The 12,615-nt window shown below is 37.6% G+C and overlaps 1 protein-coding gene across 1 annotated transcript in view; it reads right to left on the bottom strand.

Moving 5' to 3' along the window:
• Cps1 (carbamoyl-phosphate synthase 1) overlaps positions 1–12,615 on the bottom strand; it is a 107,142-nt gene that overhangs the window by 29,065 nt on the left and 65,462 nt on the right. Inside the window, exons 22-25 of the mRNA XM_085838147.1 lie at positions 7,137–7,278; positions 5,825–5,890; positions 5,369–5,432; positions 3,942–4,123 (exon numbers count right to left, since the gene is read on the bottom strand). Coding sequence (XP_085694273.1) covers positions 3,942–4,123; positions 5,369–5,432; positions 5,825–5,890; positions 7,137–7,278 — 454 coding nt within the window. The remainder of the gene's footprint in view (positions 1–3,941; positions 4,124–5,368; positions 5,433–5,824; positions 5,891–7,136; positions 7,279–12,615) is intronic.

Raw genomic sequence — 12,615 nt, 5'->3', positions numbered from 1 at the left:
CATCATCTCACAAGAGACAGCTATATTTGGGTCCTTTCAGCAAAATCTTGCTAGTGTATGCAATGGTGTCAGCGTTTAGAAGCTGATTATGGGATGGATCCCTGGATACGGCAGTCTCTAAATGGTCCATCCTTTCATCACAGCTATGTTTCTAAACCCCTTTGGAGGGATGAGCAACCCTTTCACAGGGATTACACATCAGATATTTACATTAGCTGGACAGGTGGCTCAGAGGTTAAGAGCACTGCCTGCTCTTCCAGAGGTCCTGAGTTCAATTACCAGCAACCACATGGTGGCTCACAAACATCTGTAATGGGAGCCAATGCCCTCTTCTGGTGTGTCTGAAGAGAGCAACAGTGTACTTATACACAGCTATTTACTTTAAAATTCATACCAGTAGCAAAATTACAATTATGAGGTGGCAACAAAAAATAATTTTAGGTTGAGGGTCACCACAACATAAGGAACTGTATTAAAGGGTCTCACAATGAGGAAAGTTGAGAACAACCACTGAAATGGGATATTCCTGGCTCTCAATACAGGGACTGGAGATGCATACATAGAAAGAGAATCCTGGCATTCCCCACTGGCCAGTCATCATCATTATGGTTACTTACCAGTAATATTCTGAAATACAATACACTAAAGTTAAGATTTCACTACAGGAATTTCTAAATTATTTAGCCTGAAAACAATTTAACAGGCTCTCCGGGTTCCTCTGTACTCAAGGCTGAGCTGAGAACAAGAAGCCTGTGGGGCAAACACATTACACTGAGCTACATCCCCAGTTCCTCAACTTCACTTTCAGCTTCATTTCCTACTTTGAAACCTGATATCCCCAACTTAAGGTAACATGAGGATATGTCTAAACATAATCCAAGCTACAATCACACCAGAAACTTATCTTAAAACCCTAACGAAGTAAAAGAACATGCTTCAATGTTATTTGGGAACATTTTGATTTCTCCTAACCCTTAATCATATTGGTCAGCACTGATTAAATGCTGCAACTTAGGCATAATTCCACATAATGTAACTTATCTTACTAATAGAAGTAGCTTTCGCCTCATTAAAAATGGCCTTGATTCTGTAATTTCATGTATTATCTCCAGTTTACAAACTTACATTGTATATGCCAGTGAGAAACAGTATGCCTTATATTTTGGTACTTTTCATTTTAGGTAACACATTACACTTTATGTAGAACCTTGGCATCATATTTAATTACAATTAAACCAAATGCTAAAATAGAATTCTATTTAAAGCCTTTCATTCCCTAATGAGCACTGTTCATTACTAGTTAATGTTTGTACGTCATTCATTTAACTGTTTATGTTACAAAAGTACCATTGTCTAACTAAACCTATAGTGTTAAAACTCTCCTCCAGAAAAACCTTGACACATAATCAGAAGAAATAGCTGATGCTCTTGGTCACTCTTTAGAATGAGGGTTCCTTTTCTAGAATAGTTTCTAGAAAAAAAATTTAAAAGGGAAGAAAAGAAAGGAAGAAAAGTAAAAACGAGTGGGAAGCAGGTGTCAACACTTCCTTGAGAGCCAATGCCAAAAACCTCCTCATGGACACCCACTTTACTTACTGGGCAGCTCACTTCTTAATGTTTTATATTATAAGTTCAATGATTGTCTGTAACTAGACTAAGAGACCTATCATACTTGCTGTTACCCCATGCAATTATGCATTCCGGAAAAAGAGATTTCCTTATTAAATGACTTAAATGTTGTATTTCTGAAAATTGTTAGACATGTCTTCAATTTTCTAAAAATAAAATTTAAAACTATGCAACATGCTAGGGCATTCAACATCTCAAGATAGGATAATGGCAATCTCCTTCATTGAAGTTACACCCATTATCAGATGTGATAGAGCAGCTTTGTGGAGCCTGCTGTAAGGAAAGACTACAATGACATGGGAGGAAACATATATGTACATCATTGTATATGTTACCTGATACACCATATAGGGTAACCTAAAGGACATAGATGGAATGTTGCTTATATGTTCTCCAACATAACATTGTATTCTGATGTGGTAGTTTATTTTAGATGCCAATGAGTTTCAGTGAAGGGTCAATATATTCATTTCTAAAATATAATATAATCTGAATATAATCCTTCAATTATATTCAGAGTTTCATTTAAAGTTATGTATGAGAACATCTAAAAGCAGTAAAGAAGTTTCTGAATATTCCTGAAATATTCACACAAGGAAACAGTGTAGAAATTACATGATGCTATTGCCTATGACGCTTCTTAATATTTTTCCAAAAACTGTTTAATTTTTCATGATACATCATGGATCCCAGTTTTATTATTAATGCCTTGAAGGTAGAATGTTTGAGCTGGCTAGATTTTATATCAACATGATACAGGCTAAAATCATTTTGAAAGAGGAACCCTTAATTGAAAAAAAAATCCCCACCTGATGGGCACATAGGCAATCCTGTTATGTATTTTCTTGATTGATAATTTTGGTGGTATGTCCATCCTACAGTGACGCCACCCCCAGGTGGGTGGTCCTAGGTTCCATAAGAAAGCAGGCTGAGGAAGCCATAAGAAGCAACCTGTAAGTGGCACTCCTCGATGGCCACTGAATCAGTTCCTGCAGCCAGGTTCCTGCCTTAAGTGTCTTCTTTGACTTTCCTCGGTGATAACTGTTACCTTGAATTGTAAGATGGAATGAAACCCTCTCCTCCCAATGCTGCTTTTAGTTATGCTGTTTGCTCAGTGCAATAGAACCCTAAGACATATCCTTCCTGCTAAACGTGGCATTTAGAAAATTCTAAAGAAATATTTGTAGAATGTACTTCTTTTGATGGTCAACTATCTATCTGAGAGTATAAAGGAGTCACCTAGAAAGCTCTTAACAGTGATATCATGGATTATATAAATGGTACAATGAGTGTCATTATATTGTGTTGAGATTAATAGGTCAGATTTAAGCAGACACCTGTAAGTATACATAGGTTCTAAATTTATCTATTGCTCTTTGTAAACATGAAGTCATCACATTGCTTCAGCTCTATACATTATCATCCAAAATTCCACCTCATCTTCACAGTGCCTGCATAGGCTGTGCCTACATTGTTATATTATTCATTGACAAAAGGATAGATCACAGAGACTTCCAGAAACACGCACAAGAGAGTTTCTCAGTCAAAACTAGAATTCAACCCTATGGCTATGATTCAGTGTATTTCTCTCACATAGAGGACTGTTTCTTTGTGGTGAGAAATTAACAGAGTTATATCAACTACTGGGCATCATCATGATATTTTACAATAATTATTTATATAATATAAAATAACATGTTCTACAGACTTAGAGTAACCATAAATCACTAATCCATAGAGAATATATATTCAATAATATGGTCATGAGGATAGGTCAATTTCAACTGTAAGAGAAAGCCTCACAGAAACCTGAATCATTTGGAATAGACTCATTAATCTGACCCTGAAGACTAGTGATAATGGTTTTATCTGATTCAGTAAGGATTGAACTGGCCATTGGCAAACAACTGACCTACCTCCTCTGAGAACTGTTCACCACTAAACCACAATATTTATTGTATGAAAATATGACCTCTTAAATCATTTCAAAAGATATTTATGGAGTCTCCTGTATGCTAGTTAATATGTGACTGGTATGTGTCAGTGAGCTTTCAACATAGTTGGAATGCATACGAATAAAATGGGGGAATATTGCATGAAATGACCATTCTATGCCAAGATATGAGAAGTAAAAAGCTAGAGCAATTATTTTTGGAGTTTCCCTACAAAATTAGACAGTGGGAAAAACTGGAGATATGTCCCAAAAAGAGTTACACTATAAATCTGAACATGTGAATATAATTATATGCAAGATATATACTGAATATATCTCTCCTTCCTGATTTGTGTTTTTTTTTTTTCTCCCTTTTTACCTCCTGGTGGTAGATGTCTAGGATTCTCTCCAAAGACAGCTCTTCAAAGTAGAGTTTGTCACACTCATCAAAATCAGTGCTCACAGTCTCTGGGTTACAATTCACCACCACTGTCTTCTTGCCAAGTTGGCGCAGTGTACGGATACTGGAGACAGCACACCAATCAAATTCCACACTGCTGCCTACAGAGACAAGGAATATTAGGAAAAGGAATAAGAGAAGAAATATTTCTCCAGCCAGCGCAGATGAAGGAAGTCAATGCTTTCAATTGAGTTCTTAGTATAAAACTTTAAACCTATTTACAAGTTCTGCTAATAGGAAGAGAAGTAGGGACTGGCTGGACAATAATGAAATGTTGGCTTGAATTATACTTAAGCTAGGTAATAAGTATCTTCATGTTTGAAGAATTCGGACCTCGATGTCAATGGACTGTAAAAAGATAAACTTCATTTAATGAAGGAAATTCAGAGAGCACTCTGACTTCACTATGCTAAACAGCTAAGCCAGCAATTAGAACACTTAAGGTCTTTCTTTAACTCTTTGACTTAATTACTCTTAGAGGCCTAACCCAGCAGTCCCTGAGGTCACTTGCAGCTCTGACATATTTTCACTGACTGGAGAGTCCTGTCCTTTTTAAGAGTGTGTGACCTTCTAAGAATTAATCTAAGCATAAGAAAGGCCTCAATGACCCAAAATATCACTCTGCTGGGATGCCATAGAGGCAAAAGTACTCATATGAATGCTTTGCATTAGGACATTATCTTCTAAAAAGTCTTATCAAAATATGTTTATCCACTTGCAGCTCTGTGCTCCTCAGTGTCAAGTAATGTATGCACTTGATCATCAGTTTGGCTCTTCTCTGAACCACAGTGTAACATGGCAGTAATAAATGAATCACATAAAATCAAAGGTTGAAGGAAACGTTCCAAACAGAAGAGCTTGGATGGTCATAAAAAGGTTTTAGGTTTTATAGCCATAAACCAAATACAGATAGGTGGTACAAACAGGTGAAGTTCACACCAGTGTGCTGGAAACCCAGTCCTTAGCCACAGTCTTTGGAGGGGAGGCCTTTGAGAAGCAGCAGCCTCAGAGTTACATCCATGCTCTAGGGCCAGCCTGGGGAGAGAGTTTGATTTGACTTCTTTATGCCCTTCTTTATGAACAAGAGTGAAAATTATAATGCAATATAGTGATACAAAAGGAGGTGGAATTTGTAGTTGAGATTTGTGCTTGAGTCCCACTTTTTTTTACGACTAAATCACTTATTTCATACGTTTAAATATTATTTCTCTGTAACTCAGTTTCCTAAACTGTAAAACATTTATTATGACAATATTTGTCTGGTAAACTCTTAGAATAATGGAATCAATATTTATAAAGGGCGCTAGAAAACTCTAAAGTCTTATATACACATGTTATCACATTACCAATGTGGTATGGACCACAGCCCAGAACCATTATTCCATGTTCATCAAATTTGATATCGTGCTCCTGAGGGGGAAAAGAAAAAATATAATGTTGTTATTCCATCTAATTAGACTACTTGCCCAGTTTCTGTGTCTTTCTCACATGCACCTCTATTAGTCTTAGGAAATCCCTAAATATAAAGTGTTCTCACAGAAGCTCTATTTATTTTTTTAAATTGCTATAACTCAAGATTTGCAACTTAGTCCTGAGTATACAGAATACTCTCACACTTGCTTGGTTCCATTGTTAAGGCAATGCCTAATGGAATGAGTTCAGACATTCCTTGTGGCATCTTTCTCACATGGCATCTATTACCAAGGTCGGCCAATAATCAGAGGTGAAAACTATGCACTCTCTAAGGTAGGCCAGCCCTAAACCCAGAGCAATCTACATGTGATGACCTCTGTAGTTCTTACCTGGCCGTTGTAGGTAACATACAGGTAGTTTGTTACTGATGGGTATTCTGCAGCCAATGTATCAATCTGCAAAAGAAAATTTGTTAAGTGATAAAGTTTTTACTCTTTACAGTTTTTAAAGACCGGAAGTTTCATGCTATTTCTTTAACATCTAGTACTGTCAAATATAAAGCCAGGAAAAGTTATGTATAACCAAGGCACTTACTGATTCTGAAAACCAAAGAGACAAAAGAAATAACAATATAAACTAGTGGTCACTTGAGCAATAAATAACTAGAGATTGCCCAGTGCTTCCTTGGAACCCTGCAGTAGTACCACCCACATAAAATGTTCATATGTCACAAGGACCATTTATTCAACCAGGCACCTAAAGCGTCTATGTACAAAGTCTAAGTCAGACCAAAATGCTCTACATGAAAGGATGTTTACAGTTTGCAAATTAATGTATAGGATTTACGTTAGTGATAGTACTAATGGGTAACACAAGAAAGCACAAACAGGCAGTGGGGAATCCTGATCGCATCGGACATAATTGGAAAAGGTAAATCAATTCTACTCTCAAGGGTCACTGGCTCAGCTTAGAGAGCAAGCATTTTGGGCTGACAGGGCAAGCTGGTGTGAAGCTGGTAAGAAAAAAGAAAGGTAATAATCGCTGAGCAGAAAATATTTACAATCCAGCTTGTGACCTAAGGGCTTACATGTGCGTCTTAAACCCACAGAAAAAAAGTCAATGATTCTAAAGGACAAAAAGCAGCTGGTGGTACTTTAAGCCAAAACACTCCTTCCATTAATAGAAAAAAAAAGAAAGAGAGAGAGCCAACCAAATGGCATACCTATGAATGTTCATGTGTGATTGTCACTAATGCTAGATGAGATCATTACATCCAGCCCTGCCACGATGAATATGAATGAACCATAATGATGGGGCACTTAAAATAAAGTACTGACCTTTTAAAAAGTTAGTACCCAAAGAGATAATGATTTTTTTTCCAGAGACTCAGCCCCTGTGCTGACCCATATATTATTACCCCAAGATTTCTGTCACTACATATATGTTAGACATAGGTCAAAGGCAGAGATAATTTTGGTTACTGTATTTAAAGCATAGAAATTATATTTTCTTTACATCCCACTGCCCCATCTTCATCCTTGTCCCTTCAGGAACGTGTCACCCTGTACTGAGTGAGCCTAACAAAGTCATGGTCATCAGTCAGATAAGCGGCGGCGTCTTCTAAGCACACTTAGTTAATGGTAAGTTTGAGATGATAGCTACATGTCAAAACAAGAATCCTTGATAGAGATATTGCATTACCTGTTTAACCCAAGGGTGGATGTTTTTCTTTAATCTCAGCTCTCTTGTCTGGGCTTCAGTCAGTCCCAAACATTTTGAAATCTGTTTGTCTGAGAACCCAATCTCCTTGGCCTTTCTCAGAGTTTCTTCTGTAACAGACTCACTGGGATTTAATGGAAAAGAAAGATTTAAGTTCAAACCAAACACAAGCACTGAATGAAACAGTGAAGTGTTCCATTTGAATGCATCAGATATGCTCTTATATTCCATCTGCATGCATACTCATGGCTCTTCTCTTCAAAAATTCACAAATATATATTTTTTTCAAGCCATTGGGAGGCCTCTGGCATTAGCAATGCTGACATCTCTGTAAACTTCTGTCTCTCACTGTCTCTGTCTCTCTGTCTCTAACTGTCTCTCTCTGTCTCTCTTTCTCTCTGTCTTTCTCTGTCTCTCTTTCTGTCTCTCTGTCTCTCTCCCTCATCTCTTTAAAATCTTATGTTTATGGTTCTAATGAGTTTTCTTCCTCAGTAATAACCAGGGACTACTTTTTATACAGTTTTAAGTGACTGTATAAAGCCAGAGTTGCCACATTGGTTCCTCCACCCATTCCACCCTGTTTTTCATCCATTGCAACTGGTGCAGCTTTTGTCCAGCCTCAGCCTTTAACACCTGTTCCAGTCAGACCACACTCTCTCCCTCTGTGTATGTAGCCACTGTCATGAGATCCATTGGCCTGGCTGCATGGTGATTCCTAAATCTGCGGCTACCTTTTCAATGTTGGACTTTTACTCTAGCTCTTCATCTGTGTGAAACAGGAATCTATTGGAACTGGTTTTCCAACATTACACAAGACTGCACACTCTCTCCACCAACAGTTCAGTTATCAGATTATTCCCAAAGCCTAGCACATTATCTGGTCCACAGACAAACATTTATTAAATAAATGAAATTATTAGTCTAATATTCAGTGTAACAGAAAAGACACAAAAGTGATTAAAGCCACCCTTTAACCTAAAATTCAAAACCAATAGAAAAATAATTGGTAAAGTACCAAAGTGCACAAAAATAAAATGCTACTGTAAACCATCTATTGCCCGATACCTGAGGGCTCCTTCTAGCAATAGCTGACACAATAAAATTAAATTACAATGGTTTAGTATTTAATCCAGTAAAACTGAAATGCATAGCTGTAATATCAGAAAATCTAACTCACAGTAAATAAAACATTTTCATAAAACTCGAATAGTATGTAGTTAAGGAGGAGGACAAGTCATTTGATTCAGTACAAAAGCTACTGGTAAATTATCCTTGGTTTGGGAAATAACCCCAGCTCAAATTCAGGCAAGCGGCCATAATTAAACCAACATGGATTGGGGGGGGGGGTGCGAGGGGGAGAAGAAAGAAAGGGGAAAAGAAAAAAGAGAGAGGGGGAGGGAGCAAGGGAGGGAGGGAGGAAGGAAGGAATGGAGGAATGAAAGAAACAAACAAGGAAAGAATAAAAGCTGGCATGGAACCGGAGAGATGACTCAGAGGCTAAGAGCATTAAGAACTCTTGTTGCCCTTACAGAGGACATGGGTTCAGATCCAACACACACATGGAGACTCACAACAATGTGTAATCCCTGTTAAAGGACATCTAATGGCATCTTCTGACCTCTGCAGGCACCAAGGAGGTAGATGCATGATGTACATATATACATGCGGCTAAAATACTCATACACATAGAATCAAAGTAAATAATTTTTAGAAATGAACATGAGAATTTTTGTGAAAAAGAAGTAGGTCAACAGGAGCAGGAGAGGATAAGAGGGTCATGCGGATGACAGAAGTCATTAAAATATACTATTACATATTTGAATTTGTCAAATAATAAAAATTTTAAGTATTTTCTGAAAGTAAATTATTTCAAATGGCAAAGGAACAGTATAAACAAAATTTAAATACATCATTTAAAACTTTGTGCAATATAAAAATGCTATTATTAAACAACTATAATAGAGACAACAAATGAAGTGTGTTAAAATAGGCACACTGAACATTTGGTACATATTTCGTATGTCCCTTCTTACTGTTTATTTTAACATGAAGCATATGTTCTATGTTCCCCAGGACACATGTGAGCTTCTGAGGCTATATTACCCACATCTCTCTTCTGTATATCATCTTCAGTGCCCAGACACTGCCCTACAGAAGGTAAGTATTTATCAATATGCATTTCATCCTCTTCAATGGGTGAATGGATTAAGTCCAAAAGACATTAATTTGTCTTATATAAGTTTGCTTCATTATATCTTGAAGACCACCTCCTGAACATACTAGAGACTAGCTACAAGAAGAACTCAACTATTACTGTATTAGAAATAAAATTTTGTGTTTATGTGTGCTATTTCCCTAGGCTTTAGTATCCCTTTTGCTGTAGATTATTTCTGCTTTGACTTTCCCAAGTTAATTTGTTTTCCTGTTGGACCCAAAGCCTCTTCCGTCATTCCTTCCAGTGCCTTGAACTTGTTGTTTAATTGCTATTTAGAGTTTTAACATATGCAGGTTTTGACATATACTTCATCATAGCAATGCACTTTACTAAAAAAGAATTATTGAATTACTGATATTTCAATTGTTATGCACTGAGATATGTCAAGCCCTAGCTACACGCTCAAGAGCTGTGCTGTCCATGATGCAAGTCACTAGCCCATCGGTTATTTAAATATAAAGCCTTTTTCATAAACTTAAATTCTATATCAGTAGTTCCTCACCTTTCAATTTGCTTGGTGGCCATACCAAGCTATCAGTCGCTCTATCCAGCAATGCAATATATAGAATATTCTTTCTGGAAATTTCTACTGGAAAGTGATGCCCAAGGAAATATGAAAGAATATTTGACACAAAGGAATGATGTGGATCTGAAATAACTCATGTAGGGCTAAGCTGCATGAAGTACTGTGAGGCCAAGGAAAAGAGATGAAGTGCAGGTGGTTGCATGTGAGAAATACCACAGCAGCAGAGGGCTGAGAAAATAAACATAAAGTCAGTTCAGCTCTGTGACAGTGAAGGGTAGTGATCGACAGTCTACGAGTAAGGGCAACCGTATGCAAAGTAACCTAGCACAGCCATGTTCCAGGCAGATATGGAGATGCACTGAGAGTCTGCAGCTAGAATGTGCTCAGGAAGCTGACCAGGGACTACAGAGCAGGTAGGTCACTGTTGTGTCATCCCTGCTTCCATGCTTGGTGACTCTGTGCATGTTTCAGGAGTGAGCAACAGGAGATAAAATCCAAAATGTTTACATTCAAAGAAGCCTCAGTGCATTAGATAGGGACAAACAGCGTTAGCGGGTATGTGCTATACCGCAGCTGTTCTGAAAGGCACCCCTGCATTGTCATACCAGGTGAGAATTTTACAACAAATGCATCAAGCTAGATGCACACTGCAAATTTTAGGATAACAATCTGATTCTTAGAATAATTTTATAGTAAACAAATGAACTATTTTAACATTGACTATTCAGTAACTAGATCAACAACAGACATATTTTGGCATGTCTTGAGAATTAGAGCTCACTGCACTGGGCTAACTATTAAATCAGTGTTCATACTGTAAATGAAAGCAAATACTAGACAGCTGGGATTGTGTGAAGTCCACGAAGGATTTTTACAAGATTCTTCTCTGCTATAAATTTCTGCTTTTAGATGTGAAACATTATAAAGCAATTTTCAGTCATCTTCAGTGAGAAATGGGGGCTAATTCTGACCCACTGTGACAATTACAAAAACAAAGTTAGGTTAGATCCCTTCCAGCTGCCTGATTGGAAGTAGACCAACCCCCAAAGCAGAGAGCAAGCTATCTCTGTCTCGCACTTCTGTGCAAAACAAAGTTGGCTGACATGTCATCATACACGGAAGAAAACTGACTGTATCCCACCCTGTTATGATACAAACCTTCATTTTGTACCCCATTACAATAAACAGAAGAAATAGTTTAAAGGCATGATTTATTAGCATAGGGCCTGTGAATCAGATAAGGTTAAACTTCCTCAGAGATCAGGATAAATAAATCGTATCTAAATAGGTGGTTCTCAACATGTGGGCTGCAACCTTTTTGGGTCAAGGGAATTCTTTCACAGGGGTCACTTAAGACCATCAGAGCCGGGCGTGGTGGCGCACGCCTTTAATCCCAGCACTCGGGAGGCAGAGGCAGGCGGATTTCTGAGTTCGAGGCCAGCCTGGTCTACAAAGTGAGCTCCAGGACAGCCAGGGCTATACAGAGAAACCCTGTCTCGAAAAACCAAAAAAAAAAATAAATAAATAAATAAATAAATAAATAAATAAATAAATAAATAAATAAAAAGACCATCAGAAAACACAGATAGTTTCTGTTGTGATTATAACAGTAACAAAACTGCAGTTATGAAGTAGCAACAAAGATAATTTTATAGTTGGAGATCACGACATGAGGAGCTGTATTAAAGGGTCACAGCACTAGGAAGGTTGAGAAGCACCGACCTAAACAACCAAGAACCCCCTTTAACAGCCTCGGACGCACCTCCTCCCTCCCTGCCCACACCTACATTCCTCCAAACAGGACCAGCTTCCATCATCATCACAAGAACTTGGTTTTTATTTTTGCGTTTTCCCTTCCTCTCTTTCTTTCTTTTCAAACTAGTTAGAGTTGTATTTTAGGGAAAGGGAAAATAACAATTTTATTTTTCCAAAGGAAAAATTTTTTAAAAATCTTCATTTGGAATGTACACAAAGCACAATAATTGCTAAAAGAAAGATAAATGCTGAATTTGTACTCAAAACTATGACTTGAATCCTCAGTGGGGAATGCTCCATTTACGTTATATTATAAATCAAGGGAGCGTTATACCCAGCTAGGAGAGTGATCAGTTGAAGGGAACACAGCACACTAAAGCACAGGGTTTTTAAACATGTGCAATAAATGATTCTTCTATTATTGGATATTCGTGTGTGCGCTGGGATCCGGTTTATTTTCACACTTTTAAACGTATGTACATTAAATCTATATTACAGAGGTTCATCTGCTAAAATATGCTATAGATACAACTTTTATTTGGCCAACCTGCTTTTCTTTTCAGAGTTCAAAGGTAAAGTCTTCAAAGACTGGACTTTCATCACGTCATAGCAAAATCTACGCAACAATGTCCAGGACACAGCACTCTCAGAATCCCCAGCTTCTCTCTACTTAACAGCACAGAATAAACGAGTGAAGTTTTAGGAGATAAAACATCTTAAATCAAGACAATAGGAGTTTTACAGACTCCGCTGTAATCTTTTACTGGTTAGACATCATGACTCAGCTTCTCCAGTGGGAAACCTCTTGTGTGTTCTCTGGGTTATAAACAATACAAGTTTTCCTCTCTTTTTCTAGGACTCCCTGTGTGGATCTTGTTGTTGTTGTTGTTGTTGTTTAAAATTCTACCCTGTAATCTCAGAGACTTCCTCCACTCACACTTGGTCTTCAATAATAAATGATGAAA

The sequence above is a fragment of the Mus caroli genome, unplaced genomic scaffold, assembly GCF_978045245.1.
Source record: "Mus caroli unplaced genomic scaffold, Mus_caroli_1 scaffold_1, whole genome shotgun sequence".
NCBI lineage: Eukaryota > Metazoa > Chordata > Mammalia > Rodentia > Muridae > Mus > Mus caroli.
This window is presented reverse-complemented; position numbering and strand designations above follow the sequence as displayed.